The sequence below is a fragment of the Petaurus breviceps genome, unplaced genomic scaffold (genome assembly GCF_028583685.1).
Source record: "Petaurus breviceps papuanus isolate PSGF00001 unplaced genomic scaffold, PetGlider_PUasm1.0 90977, whole genome shotgun sequence".
NCBI lineage: Eukaryota > Metazoa > Chordata > Mammalia > Diprotodontia > Petauridae > Petaurus > Petaurus breviceps.
Genome location: NW_027187391.1, coordinates 20,174,894 through 20,192,891, shown reverse-complemented (window position 1 = coordinate 20,192,891; position 17,998 = coordinate 20,174,894). Strand labels below are relative to the sequence as shown.

General features: G+C 36.5%; 1 protein-coding gene across 1 annotated transcript in view; it reads right to left on the bottom strand.

Annotated features, from left to right (window-relative positions):
• MTCL3 (MTCL family member 3) overlaps nt 1-17,998 on the bottom strand; it is a 39,047-nt gene that overhangs the window by 8,698 nt on the left and 12,351 nt on the right. Inside the window, exon 5 of the mRNA XM_069077444.1 lies at nt 6,049-6,120. Within this exon, the coding sequence (XP_068933545.1) occupies nt 6,049-6,120 (72 nt within the window). The remainder of the gene's footprint in view (nt 1-6,048; nt 6,121-17,998) is intronic.

Here is a 17,998-nt window from a genome sequence, read left to right as displayed (position 1 = left end):
TCTCTCTCTCTCTCTCTCTCTCTCTCTCTCTCTCTCTCTCTAATTCTGGTTGATAGAGATCAGACTAAGATTAGTAGTAGATGAGAAAATGGGATTCTGCTCACCTACCCCTTCCCAAGAGAGTTTCATGAGCTAGCTTATAAGAAGTGAAAAAACAAACAGCTAAACTAAAATAGGAAGCTAGGTGGCACAATGCCCAGAGTCAGGAGTCAAGAAGACCTGAATTAGCATCATACCTCAGAGATTTACTAGCTTTGTGATCCTGGACAAACCATTTAACCATTCTCATCCTCAGTTTCCTCATCTGCAAAATGGGGATAATAATAGATCAAATGAGATAATACAGATGTAACACACATTGGAAACCTTAAAACATTATATGAATATTATTATTACTGTCTGGGATTCAGTTGTGAATTCCAGCTTTCTTTCACTAGATATGTTTCTTTACATGAAGAACAAGAGATCCAATGTATGAAATATAGGAAAAAATATATCTCTTGATGAGGAAAGAAAATAAGTTGATCTACCTCAATAGGAACAGCATTATCTGAGCTCTACAGTGGAGGAAAGAAATTGATGGGATAAGAACTTTCAGAGAATTGGAAGAAAAAATAACAGGTTCACTATCAATGAAACTCTAGTCCAATTGTAAATAGGAAATAAGGAATTTATGGGGTAGATGAGGGAGGTAGGTAACAACCTAAGAAAAATGGAAGATGTTGAAAGAAGACAATCAAAATTGGAAGGAAAAAAGGAATCCTAAAGAAACTTTTGAAAAGTATTTTAAAATAGATTAAGCATGTGTAAAGTACTATTTAAAATAGGAACATTTAATATAAATTGCATAACACTACTGAAGGTCAGAGATATGGTTCTCTGTACACTGATCTCTGATTTTCGCTGATGGAGAAGACAAACTGAATACAATTTTAGCTCAAAAAACAAGGCTAAATATGAAGAAAGAAATTTATCACTTAAAATGGAATGAGTTTAAAGTATTCCTATTGTTCAAAAGGGGAGAATAAGAGAAAGAGTGAGAGAAAGGGGGAAAGAGAAACACACACACAAAGCACGCTACATTAGGATTTTACTGTAACATATGTTATTGTTCAAAAGATAAACAAAGTGGGCTGGCAGATTATAAATTCATGAATGTGAACTAGGTAAGGTCAGCGATTTTCTCCATCCCCTACCTCAAAAACATAACCTTATTTAAGGGAAATATTATTTAATGATATGGTACCTTTCCTGTATTTAATAAGGAGGAAAATGCTATGGTAATCTTAACTATCTTGGGGAAAAAGGGTAGAGATGAAAATACTCCCTGCCCTAAATTGACCTACAAACCCACCTGCAGTTTGTAAGAATATAGAATTAAAGGGCACTTTCTTGGATATACATAAAACTGATTAAAATAAATTTATAAAGAGGGAAATGATCCAGATAAGACTGACAATGGTTTATGTGCAAAAAATAATAAAGGATGTGACATATAAAATAAAAAAATACCACCCTACTCTATAAAGACATGGCTATTTCTGTCAGTGTTACTAGTGTAAATTCATTTCTTAAAAGGAAAGGGAAAAAAGAAGTTGATCTTGGAAATAAAGACTCTCAGAGTCAGAAAAAAATAGGGAATGTATCAGTCAGAAAAACTATTTGCCATAAGGATAAAGTACATTATGGTAAAAAAAAAAAAAAAGCTTTAGAAATAAGAGAATGGAAAACACGATTTGGAAACACATATAAAATCAATTTTGTGGAAATTTTACTCAGTAATGGGAAAATAAATCTGCCTTTGTAAATCTGCTCATTTTTTTATAATAAGAAAGCTGTAAAAATCCAATGAGTCTTCTTAGCATATAAAAGAAATTTAAAGTATTTTAAATAGTAAGGACTGGCAAAAAATTATATATATATATATATATATAATGTACATATAGACATACACATACATAGAGATATAGATATACATACACACAAACACACATATATGTATATGTGTGTGTGTGTATATGTATATATATATATATATATATATATATATATATATATGGATCCTTACAAATCTAATCAAAAAAGCTTCCAGTAAAGAGCAGAGAGGAGATGGGAAAATTGACTATATGTATCTACTAAAGTAGATACTATTAAGTAAAGCTACAATGTATGAGAAGAAAGAGCAGTTGAGACGCCCAGAAATTCCTAGTAAAAAATCCAAGAAAGGAGTCAGAAGGGTCTCTAATCAAAAGAGATTATATATGTGAAATGTTTTGGAAAAAAATGCATTATTATTATTATTATTATCTATGAAGACATTATGCCCGATTGATTTTATCTTTTTTTTTTTGTAAAATTTCAAGGGTGTTAGATCATCTGGGTTCTGTAGAGAGTTTCCCTTAGATTTCTGCAAGCATTTGACTGTCTTTCATGCTATTTTTGTGGACAAAATGAAGAAATATGGGCTAGTCCCCAGGAAAAATCCCTAGTAGAAGTTCCTCAAGCAAATTCCTTTCATTCTGCATTTTAATCAATGACTTGGATAAAGGCAAAAAATGGAATGCTTGTACATTATGCAGATGTAATGGTAATGTAAATGGAAAAATCTTTCCCATCCATTAATAGACCCATGTGGCCTGCTTAAGTCACATGGAAGCCTAAGTCACATGAGCCTGAGTCACATGAGTCTGTGGTGGGAGGAGCTTGCTGAATAGGTGGAGCAGGAAGGGTGGAGCAGAACCCAGAGGAAGTTGGTCAGAGTAGTTAAAGCTAAGGGAGAGAGAGGAAGTAGGCATGTAGCTGTGTGTTCATTTGTGGGAAGGCCCTAGCAGGGGGAAGGCTTGGGGATGGCTGCATGGTTATCGTGTATAGATTTATTTGTTGTTATGATGGATTTGGCCTTCTGGTGTTTGAATAGATGTTTTGGTTCTATCTTCCATGTGGAGAGTCTATCATGTTTTGTGATTCAGAATTACACCAGTATATTCATAGCTGCGGTGGGTGCTGTCAATATCATGTTGGCACTACAGCAGATGATATGATGGGATGGAAAATTGGTTGAATGACAGAGTCAGGATTCTAAAAATTCTTTACAGAGCTATTTGTTACTTTAATAACGAGGCAATGAGGTGAAATTTGATAGCGATAAATGTAAAGCCCTATTTGGGTTCAATAAATAACCTTACAAGATGGGGTAATGTGTACAGGAAGAAGCAGGACTAAACATTCTCTCTGATACCTACATGCTTGCAAATCTTTCCAAAATAGAAAGCATGTGCCAGAGATAAAGCCATTGGGGCATTTAGGTGGCACAGTGAATAGAACGCCAGTCCTGAAGTCAGGAGGACCTGAGTTCAAATCCAGCCTCAGACACTTGACTCTTAACTAGTGTGATCTTGGGAAAGTCACTTGACCCCAATTGCCTTGCCTCCCCCCTCAAAAATAAAACAGAGATAAAGCCATTTTAGCTGTCTCCCTGGTCTAGGAAAACAAGAACCTAAAGGTAAAGATTCCATGAAATGTAATACCTATTTCACCCTCATTCAGCACCCTGACCCTTACCATTCACCATCCTCCAGGCAGTAAGGTTTCACTAGCCAATACAACCTCCTATACTTGCAAAAGGATGCAACCCCCTACCCTAACCTCTTTTTTGGCAGTGTCAAGAGATCCAAACTCCAAGGCAGAAACTGATCAGACTGTGATAACAGCCGTGTAGTAATTCTGGTCCAGAGAACTAGGAACACAGGGAACCTGGCAGGACATTGTGTTTTGGGGGAGCTATGTGGCACTGACTAAGCCTGAAGGAGAGAGTTCAGTATCCAGATGGAACCAGTTCTGTCTCCCCAAAAGTCACTAGGGGCAGAGATCTAGGTCAGGGAACTATGAATTGCCCAGCATGGGAGGAGGCTGAGACTCAGAAATCTAGCTCCCAGGGGAACCACCAGAAGTGAGTTAGAAGGGAAAATAATGATAAAAAACACTGAAATTAATAAAGAAATCTGGAAGAAAAAAACATAAAGATCTCACACATAAGCACATAAACCAACAGGGAAGATATATTTCCTCCAAATCTAGTAAACAAGTTCAGGCATCTGTGAATTAAATACTGCAAAACAAAGGAAAATGCTTCAGCATCTGATGAGGCAGAGGATACTGTGGATTTTGAGAGTATAGAACCACAACATGCTGTTCCTAAGAGGTTTGAAAGAGAAATGAGAATTGTGAAGGTAGAATTTATGGCCTGCACAGCAGAAATAATTGGCAGAATAGAAAAATGTGAATATACAATGGCAAGTTTCACTAAAGACACAAAAGAGAAGATAAATTATTGAGAATGCAAATACAAAGTGAAGGATGGGATAATCTGAAAGAAGAGAAGCAAAAATCAGTCACATTAAAAGATCTATACAAGTACAAGATGGGAGAGGTGTGAATACCCATCAATTTGTTTGATAAAGATCTGAGTCTCCAACTGAGCTGCTTGCTTTCAGCTTCATGAACAAGACGACTCCTGTTGTCTCCCCACCCCCCAACAGCTTTCCAGCTTCCTTTCCTGTGTTCTCTTCCTCCATTAAGCCCATAAGGGCAGCACTTTTCTATTCCTGATTTGTATCCCCATCCCTTAGGACAATGTCTGGCACATAGTATGAGTTTAATAAAATGTTTATTGAATAGAATTGGATGTAAACTAATTATAAGTTAGCCATGATTTATGGCAGCTACAGAAGGGTTGGTGCAATTTTAACCTGTGAAAGAGACCTAATATCTAGAGTGAAGGTGACATTCTATATCTGGAGTGCTGTGTTCAGTTCTAAGAGGCATATTTTAGAAAATACTTTTATAAGCTGGAGACCATCTAGAGAAGGGCGATCAAGATGGGAAAGCCATGGGAAGATTGGCTGAAGGAAATGGAGATAATTAACCTGGAGAAGAAAAGACTTGGGAACATGATAGCTGTCTTAAAGCATTATATGAAAGGGGAACTAGATTTCTCCTAGGGTTAGAGGACAGAATTATGAACAATGAGTACAAATTGCAAAAAGGCAGATTTCCACTCGATATAAGGAAAAACGTTCAAATAATCAGTACACATAAACGGAATGCAACGAATGCATCTGGATGAAACAGTTTCACCCTTATTGGAGGTCTTCAAACAATGGCTAGATGACCTTGTGTGAATGACAGAAGAGATTCTAGGTCACATGATCTCCATGCCCTTTTCCAATTCTGAAATTATGTGATTGAATGAATGCATTAAACCAGTAATACATGTATTCAAGTATACACGAATTAAATATTTCTGTTATGGACATATACATGTTACCCTACATCTGTATCTACATGTAGCACCATGTAGTACCAGCTTCAATAGCCTCTCTCATAGACACTATGGATACTATTACTGTTTCTTTAAGAGGTAACTGAATCTTGATAATGATAGATGAAGTCTTATTCTGGAGAGATACTGAATGAAGTACAATAAGAAAGGACTAAGACAACTTTTCTGAGAGAACTTTTATTTTATTCTTATTTTCTGAAGAAAACAATGTTAAGAGAATTCTTGAGAAGAGAATTTACTTGGCCTTCTGAGAAAGCTGAATGTGGGCTTTTATTTCCAGAATTAAGTCAGCAGTAACAGTGATAGAAGTAACTCAGGGTGCTTGCTTTCTTATAGCTGATACACAATAAATTATTTATGTATTAGTTTTATTATTTGTTTCTATTTATATATTGTATAGCAGTTAACTGTGGAGTTTATTTAAGCCTAGGAGATTGCAGTCTTGATATAGAGGAGAAATGAGAAAAAGCTTATGGGAAAAGATTTCTCCAGTTTATTTATCAAGAATATATATATATATATATATATATATAATATTTATTGTTTATTTATATATTTATAATATATATATATATATTTAAAAGCAGAGCTAATTGATTAAATAATGGAGCTATTATAATTTTAGTAATTAATGAGGAAGTATCAGAACCTCTCCTGATTGTGTTACCAGACAGGATTTGTGCTGGTTACATTTTGTATCAACTTACCTCTGTGGGAGTCTGCTGTGACTTCTTATCAGATTTTTGCAAGTCTTTACTTCCTCTTCTTTTCAGTGATAGCTGCAACAAAGAAAAGGTATATTTATAGTTGGAAAATCTAAATCAGTAGCATTTTCTGAAAGGTATTCATCAAAATAGTATGATAATAATGAAACAAACTATCTAACTGAATAATATCAGTCATTCTACAGAAAACAATTAACATTAAGGATAAAAAATGGATAAAATACAAATAGTTTCATTTAGGGAAGACCACAAAACACAGAAAATGATCAGTGAATTTGAGTAGTCTCTAGGCAAACAATTCTGATAATAAAGAATTAAAGTTGAATTCAGGACATCTGGATGTTTTTAGTTTTATATATCTGTATGAACTTCTTAGATGTTCTCTCCATAAAGCTTTCTAGTTATCTTAGGACACAGTCAGATTATGAGGTGAACATCAGTCCTGTCCCAAACTCTAGCCTTATGCAATGTACAATACATCTTCCACAACAGTAGAAGTTAGGCAAAGAAATGAGATACATCAAATTTACTTATGTCAGCTCATTAATCCTAAGACACTAAATAATATTAAATTAGGATATTTAATAGTAGTAGAGGCAGGGAAACAATAAAATTTGTTTCAACCTCATTAAATGCTGTGTGAAATTGGGACCATGGAGTCAAATGAACATTCCAGGTCTTTATTTACTTTCACATCCTCCATACTTCTTATTTTATTTTATTTGCCTTTTTTGGAGGGTTGTTGGGGTTATATGACTTGCCCAAGGTCACATGGCTAGTTTTTGTGTTCAGTGTCTGAGGTCGGATTTGAACTCAGGTCCTCCTGATTCCAGGGCCGGTGCTCTATTCACTGTGCCATGTAGCCACCCCCACATCCTCCATACTTCTTATGAAAATGTTAGGGACCAAAGCTATGATGATGATAATGATGATGATGATGATGGTGCTTAATATTTTTATAATAGCTTATGGTTACAAAGTGTTATTATGTAGTTCCCTTACCCTCCCCCACATGGGTTTGGCAATCCCCTGAAGACCAGTCCTATGACAGAGCATACAAACATGTCAATCCTCCAACCTTGAATTCACATATAGTATCTTGTAAGACCTTCAGAAAGGCCCCACGAAGTATGAAAGACAGATATAATTATTACTTTGAGGACACTGGAATTTAAGACTTGTTTATGCTAGCATGCCTAATATAGGACAGCACAACTCAAACCCAGGTCTTTTGATTAAAAGTTCAATCCTGTTTTCACTGTACCATTCAGTCGCTAATATGACCTATACTAAACACTTGGAGTTCTGTGCTTAAGAGTCTGGAATACTCACCTTCCAGAATTCAAATATGGCCACAGAAACTTGTTCACTGTATGAGCATAGGCAAATCAATTAACCCAGTTTGTCTCAGTTTCCTTATCTAAAAAATGAGCTGGAGAAGGAAATGGCAAACCACTCTAGTATCTTTGCCAAGGAAACCCCAAAATGGGATCATGAAGAGTTGGATATGATTGAAACAGCTGAGCAGCAATAACAACAACAAAACAATTGCCACTAGCCTCTATCTGGAAACAACAGCAGCAACTAGCATTTATAGAGCACCTATATGTGTCAGGCACTTTACAAATATTAACTCATTTGAACCCCACAACAATCCTAGGAGGTAGGTGCTAGTATTAGGCTCATTTTATAGTTAAGGAAACTGAGGTAAATAAAGGTTATGTGATTTACCTAATGCCAAAAAGCTAGTAAGTATGTCAGAATTTGAACTCAGGTTCACAGGGAAGCAAGTGAGCAAGAATTTAATAGAGTGTGTTTGTGTTTCTATTTTTCTAAATAACTCCCAAGAAGAAGTATGTGATCATTTAAATAAAGTGAACTGCATTAAGATATATAGTTTCCACAAATAAATTAATGCTAGTTCCACCCTTCTCTGCAAGTGTTCAGCCCTGAACACTGTAATTTTAAAAGCTCACTGAGGGAAAACGACCCACATATACAAAAATATTTATAGTAGCTATTTTTGTGGTGGCTGAGAACTAGAAATTGAGAGGATACCCATCAACTGGGGAATGATTAAACAAGTTGTGGTATATGAATGTAATGGAATACTACTGTGCTTTAAGAAATGATGAACAGGCAGATTTCAGAAAAACCTGGAAAGACTTATATGAACTGATGCTGAGTAAAGTGAGCAGAACCAGGAGAACATTGTACATAGTAACAGGCACAGTGTACGATGACTGACTTTGATAGACTTAGCCCTTCTCAGCAAGGCAAGGACCTAACACAATTCCAAAGGACTCATGATGGAAAATGCCATCCACCTCCAGAAAAAGAACTATCGAGTCTGAATGCAGAGTGAAGAAGACTATTTTCTTTTGTTGTTTTGTTTTGTTCTTTCTCATGGTTACTCTCATTCATTATAATTCTTCTATACAACATGACTAATGTGAAAATATGTTTAATAGGAATGTATTTGTAGAGCCTATCTCAGATTGCATTCTATCTTGGGGAGGAGGTAGGGGAGGTAGGGGGAGAAAATTTAAAACTTATGGGAGTGAATGTTGAAAACTAAAAATAAATAAAATTTTTAAAAAACCTTGTTGAAAACCTAGAGAGCATTGAGTGGTGAAAAAATAGGATGATGAATATAGGAAATAGAGGATGATGCCATATGAGGACAAGTAGAAGGAAGTGGGTATGTTATCCTGTGGTAGGAGGCAGGTACATGAGAGCTGTGTTCAACCACGTAGAAGGGCTGTCATGTGACAGAGGTATCAAACTTGTTTTGTTTGGTCCCAGAGAGGAAGACTAGGGGCAACAAGGGGAAGTTGATAAAAGGAAAATTTATTAGTCAGCAAAAACTTTCTAACAGTGAGAGTTATCTAAAAAGGAAATGGTGGGCCATCTTCATTGGAAATCTTAAAGCAGACCCTTTACCAGGTATGTTATACAGTAGAGATTCTTTTTGGTTGGTCTAGATAGCAGCTGACATCCCTTCCAATACTAGGAATTTGGGGGTTCTGTAATTCTGGGGAAGTCCATGATACCTCAGAGAAAGGAGTCATCAAGACACGGCAGATATTATACTGCCCTAGAAGTCAGTAGATGGGTACTTGTACCAGCTTTGCCACTAGCTAGGGTGTGACCTTGACTAAGTCTTTTCACCTGTCTTGGAATCCTAAGCATCTCATTGATAAATATTTTCCATATCTAGCCTAGACTCAGACACATCATATCACTTTTCAACCATATCATGCTGCTTTGCATATACCCTTTTCTAAATATCACCTTTCCCCCCACCATCCTCTCAATTTCTAACTCTAGTTCTGAACACAATAATCAAAGCAGTACTATCAAAACACTGGCTGCCACTCCTTTATATTTGCTATCTTCCCTCCATTTGAATTTAAGCCCTTTGAGGAAAGAGATCATGTTCACTTGTACAGAGCGTCCCAAAATTCTTCATGTAGTTTTAAGGTATTAAGGCTGAACCAAGACTGTATTTATAATACCTAGCACTTAGCACAGTGTAGTAAGTGCTTAATAAATGTTTTATCATCCATTCATCCATTCTCTTGGCCTCAGTTTACTCAGCTATAAAATGAGGGGAGTTGGATTTGAAAATCCTGAAGGATCTTTCACAGCTCTGAAATGGATTCTATAGTTCTGAGCTGCCAAAGGAGAATTTTGCATAAATACATGGTTAGGGTTTGACATTCTGCACAAGGACAAAGAAAAATGTGTTTCCCCCCAAGAAGTCTCCCTTTATGGCATTGCAAGAGGAACATTCTAAAAACCATTTAGGTAAAATACTGAGGGATAAAACAAAACAATCACAGCCACAAAACAATTAAATATTAAGAAGCTATAACACCATTGATTTAGAGATAGAAAGAACCTTAGAGGTCATTTTGCCAAGCTTCTTCATCTTACAGATGAGGAATTGAATAATACTAGAGAGACTAAGTGTCTCACCCAAGGTCACATGGGGAGCAAATGGAAGAGCTGGGATTTGAACCCAAACCCTCTTCCTCCCAATTCAGACTCCATATTTTTCTTTATCATGGGTGGCACAGTTTGATTTTTTGCAGCACAATAAGTTAAGCTCTAGACAAGGACTGCTTAACCTTTTTTTGTGTCATGGGTGCCTCTAAGCAGTCTGGTAAGGCCTGTGGACCCCTTCTCAGAATAATGTTTTTAAATACATAAAACAAAAGAAATTATATGGAAATAGAGTAATCAAGATTTTTTTTTAAAGTTCCTGGACTCCAAGTTAAGAACTCTTGCTTAAAGGCAGATTTCAGAAAAACCTGGAAAGATTTACATGAACTGATGCTGAGTGAAATGAGTAGACCCAGAAGAACATTGTACACAGTAACAGCAATACTGTGTGATGATCAACTCTGATTGACTTATCTCTTCTCGGCAATACAATGATCTAAGACAACTCCAAAAGACTCATGATGGAAAATGCTATCCACATCCAGAGAAAGAACTATGGGGTCTGAATGCAGATCAAATGTATATCTTTTTTTTCTTTCTCATCGTTTTTCCCTTTTGTTCTGATTCTTCTTTCACAACATGACTAATATGGAAATATGTTTAATATGATTGTACCTATATAGCCAATATCAGATTGCAGGCCATCTTGGGAAGGGAGAAAATTTAGAACTCAAAAATCTTATAAAAGTGAATGCTGAAAACTAAAAATTAAAAATAAAATAATTCTTAAATTTAAAAAAAAAAGAACTCCTGCTTAAAACTGACCCTCCTACACTCCTTCTTCCTTACTCAAAGCAAAGATTTTGCAAAACTATGGCCCAATGCCTCCCACACCACCCACATCATGTACTCTAGGCCTCTTCTGCTTAAGAATCTTCAGTAGCTCCTTATTGCCCACAGAACAAAATATACAATTCCATATGTTCAATTGTTTTTCAGTTGTATTTAACTCTTTATGACCCCATTTGAGGTTTTCCTGGCAAACCTACTGAAGTGATTTGCCTTTTCCTTTTCTAACTCATTTTACAGATGAGGAAACTGAGGCAAACAGAGTTAAGTAACTTTCCCAGGGTCACATAGCTACTAAGTAGCTAAGACTAGATTTGAACTCAGAGAGGAATCTACCTGACTCCAGTCCTGGCACCCTATCCTCTGTACCACCTAGCTGCTAATATAAAATCCTTAGCTTGGCATTAATAACCCTTCACAATCCAGTCCCAGCCTATCTTTGCAGGTTTATCATTCATTTTGAACCATAATGGCCTACTTAGCATTCTCTGAGCTTCACATTATTCTATCTCTATCCTTTTGGTCCTTACATCCATCCTCCCCTGGGATGCAGTGGAGGACAAGAAGAACACTGGATGCAAAGATGTATATACTGGGATCGTTCCCTGCTCCTTTTATGTCAAGTCCTGCTGAGAGCTCCAAGCTGTCCCCCCATGTTTGGAATGCACTCATTTCATCTAGTCTCTTAGAATCACCAACTGCTTGTAAAGGCTCATAGGCCACTTCTTTTGGGGAACTCTTCCAGTACCCTGAATTATTAATGCTCTCCACTGCTTCACATTATATGTAAACTTACCTGTTTACATGTTATCTTCTCCCCCCCCCATAAAGAATATAAACTCCCTGAGGGCAAAGGCTATTTTTTGTTGGTTTTGGGGGTTTTTTTTGGTCTTATCTTTGTATATCTATGAATACAAAACTAGATTGTATTGGGTAGTACAGTATCAGTATTTTTCTTTGAGATCTACTCCTTCCTGCTTGGAGCAGCTAGGTGGCACCCTAGTACTGGAGCCTAGAGTCAGGAAGACTTGTGTTCAGAACCAGCCTCAGACACTTACTAGCTGTGTGACCCTGGGCAAGTCACTTAAGCCAGTTTGCCTCAGTTTCTGTATCTGTAAAATGAGCTGGAGAAAAGAAATGGCAAACCATTTTTTTTCCAAGAAAATTTCAAATGGGGTCACAAAGAGTGAGACAACTGAACAACAAAAACCATTGACTAAAAAAAACCCCAAATATTCAACTAATACCAAGGGTACAATCAGTTTAAGACTAATAAAGTCTACTGTACAACTCAAGTTTATTCTAGAATATAATTCATCATAATGTCAGTTTCCTACTTGAATCTTAGGTCTCATTCTTATTCACAGAAGAAAGTATTGAATACTCCATGGTGGCCACACCAGCAGACTCTTCTAAATTAATCTCTAAATCTAGAAAAATTTTAGTTTTTCATTGCTCACTCCTTCCGTCATTTTCTAGGCATGCTCAGGAATATATGTTTTAAAAATGCATTTATTAGTGATTAATGGCCTTGAATTTCAACTTGTCTCTTCAGTAAGGACAATTTTACAGAGTGGAAATAAGGAGAAGTGAAATGCCTAGGAATTATGCTAGTTGGATTTTAGAAGATAATGGATTTCTTTCCTTAAATCCCCTTCTAAGTGTCAGGAGAAAAAGCAAGAGCTTAGAAAGGAGCAGATAGGGAGTGAATAAGAAAAAGAAAATCGGCATTAGTCCATTAACTCTCTCAGACAGTAGAAATAAATGCTCAGTTATCCTAGAAAGGTATGGGAAAGTGAGGTCAATCATTTATTCCCTAAGACATAATCATACGTAAAGAGCTTAGCATTCTCAAGTAGAATAAAGAATAATTCTAAGAGTAGCATGCCACACAACAGGAGACCCAACATCTGAAGCCAACAAACCAGCTCCACACCTCCTTACCACCCCCACAGGGGGGAACCCCAGGATCTCAGTCTTTCCTTTTCTCATTCCCTGACCCCAATGTTGTCTCTTCCCTTTTTGCTGGAACACTTCCTCTCTCACCATTATGAGGCTGCCTAACTTGTCCCCTAGGCTCCATGTATTTTTGGGGGGAGGGTGGGGAAGGGAACAAATAAAAACAAAGGACCTTTCCAGTTAGCAAACTACCTTTACTTTTTTGACAAGAAGTAATTTCTAGTGGAGCTGACACAATCATAGGCATAAAAAAAAAAAAAACAACAAACTTGAAGAGGCTGATTGAATTTTCTTTAGTGGTTCTTTCTTCCTTCTCTCTGGGTTGAAATGGGTGTCTATGGCACTACTTTAATTGCTAATGTTAAAAATATCCTTTCCTGGAATACATATAATACATGCTTTTAAAAGGTCTTCAGAGCATTTGACACTGAGTTAGCCCTAAAGCAAGACACATTACTTTAAATATTGAAAAAAATACCCCCTAGCATTAAAATACTAAAATGTTCATGTCTCAAGTGCCCACAGACACCCAACCACACAGAAAAAAGATTTATGGACAAGAAAGTGTCAGGGTAATATAATAATTTTTTTAAAATCTGGAACCCTAGAGTATTTTTGAAAATATCTAATCAAAAATTACTTTCAGCCACAAGCACTGCCTATTGGCTTCTTCCCTACTCTCTTTAAATGTTATCAAGTCTTCTCTGTCATAAAAATTAAAAAAAAACAAAGATCCAGGGACAGCTAGGTGGCACAGTGAATAGAGAACGGGCCCTGGAATCAGGAGGACCTGAATTCAAATCTGACCTTAGACACTTAACTAGCTGTGTGACCTTGGGCAAGTCACTTAACCACAATTGCTCTGCCCTCCCCCCAACAAAAGAAAGGAAAAAAAAACCCAAAACCCAAAGATCCTCTTACTCCCTCAAACTGGCATCCCACCCTCATTTTTCAACCAAATACTTTTTGAAAAAATTTTCTATATACTTTCTGCCTCCACTTCTCTCATTTCACATCTCAACCCTTTGCAATCTGACTTCCAATACTCATCCCTCAAATGAACTCCTCTCCACTGTTACCAACAATCTCTTAATTGCCAAGCCTGATAGTCTTCTCACAGAACTCAGCCTTCTAGATTGATCAGCTGTATTTGATACTGTTGACCATGCACTCTTCCTGTTACTCCCTTCTCTCTGGGTCTTTTGTCACACTGCTCCTTCTCTCTTGGTTTTCCTCCTGCTTGAATGACTACCTCTCAGGCTCCTTTTACTCCATCATTATTCATATCATGCCCCCTAATTGTGGATGTTCCACAAGGCTCAGTCATAGGCCCTCTTCTCTTTTCTTTCTATACTTCTCTTGATGACCTCATCAATTTCACTGAGTTTAGTTATCATCTCTATACAGGTGACTGCAGATCTACATTTATCTTGCCTAAGTCTCTCTCAAGGTGTATAGCAAGCTGGGCCTGGAGTCAGGAAGGCTCATTTTCTAGCCTCAGAATCTGGCCTCAGACTCTTCTTAGCTGTGTGACCCTGGGCAAACCACTTAACCCTGTTCGCCTCAATTTCCTCATCTGTAAAATGAGTTGAAGAAGAAGATGGCAAACCACTCCAGTATCACTGACAAGAAAACCCAAATAGGGTCACAAACAGTCCAGTGTGACTTCAAAATGACAGAACAACAGGTCCCTAGGCTCAGCTTCAGCCCTGCATCAACAGTTGCTTCTTAGACATTCCAAACTATGTGTTCCAGAAACACCTCAAATTAAACAAGACCAAAACAGAATGTACTCTTTCTGCCTAAAGCCACCCCTCTTTCAAACTGCTCTCTTCCAACCTCCCAGCTCATAATTCTGGCATTATACTAGATTCCTCACTTTCCCTTATCCCACATATAAGATCAGTTGTCAAATCTTGCCTTTTCTCCCTACACACAAAGTTTTTTCCCATTTGACTCCTCCCCACCTCCATTCATGTAGCCACCACCTTAGTTCAGGCACTGTTCACGCCTCTTGCTTAGATTACTTAAGTAGTTCCTAACTGGTCTCCCTGCCTTATGCCTCCCTTCAATCTAGTACACTCTCCACACTGCTGCAGAAATGATTTTTAAGTGTAGATCCATCTACATCAATTTCCTACTCAATGCACTCCAGTGGCTTGCAATTTCTTCTTCAATGAAATATAAACTCTGTTTAATGTTAAGGCCTTTTACCACCTGGCTTCAATCAAACTTTTCAGCCTCATTGGACATCACTACCCCTAGTGTACTCCGCAAGGTGGCCAGAATGAGCCTTTCTCCTCTCTTCTACCACACTCCATCTCTCCTCTCAGTGTCTTTGCACTGGTGGTCCCCTGTGCCTGGAATATACTCATTCTTCACTTCCACTTTTTGGAATCCTCTTTCTTTAAGATGTACCTTAAATATCATAATCTAGTAACACAAAACTTTTCCTAATCCTCAAATACTAGTGTCCTCAATCACAAACTACTTTGAATTTAACTACTTTGCATTCATTTATATTTATTCAGTATTTACTTATAAGTGTACTTGTCTCCCTATTGGACACAATCTCCTTTTACAGTAAAGATTGTTTCATTCATTGTCTTTGTATTCCCTAGTACCCAGCTGGGATGAAGGAACTTGGGATGTGTATTTATCTTGGTGAAGAGATGGGGTGTAGCAGTATGGTAAATATCTCCAAATATTTAAAGGGTTGTTATTGAAGAGTCAAACTTATTCTTATTGCTCCAGAGAGCAGAACAGAAGCCTGACACATAGTAGGTATTTAATAAATGTTTGTTAGTTGATTGGTTTACTGAATGAATGGAACCACAGTGAAATGGGGCTTATAATGGTAGCTAGTAATGAACTTGACATACTATTCCTTTCTGGTTTACTCCATTTAACAGACTGATTCCAAAAAACAGCATTATAGCTCTGATTAAATAGGAATTGACCTGGGAAAATCATGTTCAGAGAGTAATGACAATTCTTCATAGTTATTTTCAAAAATGATGGAAGGATAAAATGCTTCAGTCATCACATGCTACTTAAAATGATTATCTGGCTTCCTTTTAACACCTAATGAATTTGTCCTCTTTTTCAATGGTTACAGCAACCCTGAATGAATCCAGCTCATGTGTGTCATACTAAGAATCCTGACAGAAACTGTCAATTAAATGTGACAGTGTGATAGAAACTGACATTTAAATTATGCATATCTCTAATTCCTATAGTGCAACAAAAGGGTAGTAAGAAGAAGCAGCCTGCTTTACTGAATCCCTTAAATTTTAAAAGTATAAATCATGCAACCTTAGAGTTGTAAGGGACTTTAGAATTAATCTAGTCCAATCTCCTAGTTTCTGTCCTGTGACAGCTCATTCATTTTTCAGGTGAGATAATGTGTATAAAGGGCTTTGAAAGTGACAAAGTACTATAACAGTATATATGAATGATCATTTTTGATATCTAATTATTTTCCTTACAAGATGAAATCTATCTTCCTCTAACATCTTTCCTCTGACCTTGAATAAACTTGCTTTTCCAGGAACAACCCTTTAAATATCTGGAGATATTTACCACACTCCCCCCGCAATGCATTTCTTCTTCAAGATAAATGTACATTCCAAGTCTCTTCAACAATAAATACACATCCCAAGTTCCCTCATATGACAAGATATCTATATACTTCACTATCCTTGTTGCCCGTCCTCAGATATATTTTAGTTACTAATGTATCTTTTAAAATATGATGCCCAGAACTGAACATAATACTTGAGATTTGGTCTGGCATGTCAAATATAAACAGGAGCATTAGCATTCTTGCTCTGGACCTTGTACTTCTATGAACACAGTCTAAGATAGGGATGCTTGTCAAACATTCATGTTGCACTATTGATTTGTATTAAGTTTGTGGTCAAATACTGCTCTTCCCTATACTTTTTTCATCAAAATTGTTATCAAGATCCCTTGTTGTATAAATAGTATTTTTTTTTTAAAAAGAAATTATATTTGCATTTATTCCATTGAAATTTTTCTTGGTGATTTCAGTGTAGAAGATCAAGATAATTTTGATCTTGCATACCATCATAGATGCCATTTCCTATTTTAAAGACAGTGTGTCTTTATTAAAATCTTGTATTCCTCCACTAGATTGTAAGATCCTCGAGGACAGGGACTATCTTTTTCTTATTTGCATCCTCGGCACCTAGCACAATGGTTGGCACATAGTAGGCATTTAATTTAACTGCACAGTGATTGCGGGATGGTAGGCATTTAGTAGTGATAGAATTAAAATGAAAACAGTTATCAAATGGAGAATGTGTTTGCCTGATTACTGGTTACAGACTAAGTAAAATTCATACATTGCATTTATACAGAATTTTCTTCAGTAAAGTCAGGGTGTTTAATTAATACCACCCTTCCTTGACCTAAGATTTCATAATTAGCTGGTATTTCTCAGGAAAGCAATGTTACCTCCCTCTTAAATATAAGGTAAATAAAATCAAGTATATGGCCTTACTTAGTCTTAAAGAGAGCATTTAAAGGCCAAGAATTTAATTTAATTTTTTTAAGCTCCAAATCTTGCATTTGGATTAAGTGCTCAAGGTACATATCTTTAGTGTATACATGGGGACACCACAGTACAGTGACTGTAAATGTCAGGCACACCCTTAATAATGTTTCTGGGAACTGTAAGCTTCACTCTAGACAATCACATTATCTCTGTAATCTCTACCTTATCAAGATGCTCTGGAATTCATAAAAAATTAAAGAAAACATATTAGTTGAGAATATCAGTTTCCATTAAGGTTTGCAATAGCAATATCTCAAGGAATTAAACTTAAAGGTATACTTTGCTAGTCTTTAATATTACATCATATTTGATCAGAGTTAGACAACTCCTATGAAATCCATTGTGGGACAAACAGATAAATGTGAAATATTGAATGGTCAGTTTGAAATGAAGATTTCATTTAATCTGGTCAGAAAAGGATACTATACCTTTTCATTCTAACATAGCTTTAATGAGTTTTTGCAAATCATATTTTTGAACAATCTCTTCCTTATCAATGGAGTGTAACCCAGGAGTTATATCCACAGTTGTGAGTTAATAAATAGTTGATGAACAAGAAAGCACGAGGCATCATTTTATAAAAGATAAGAATAAAAG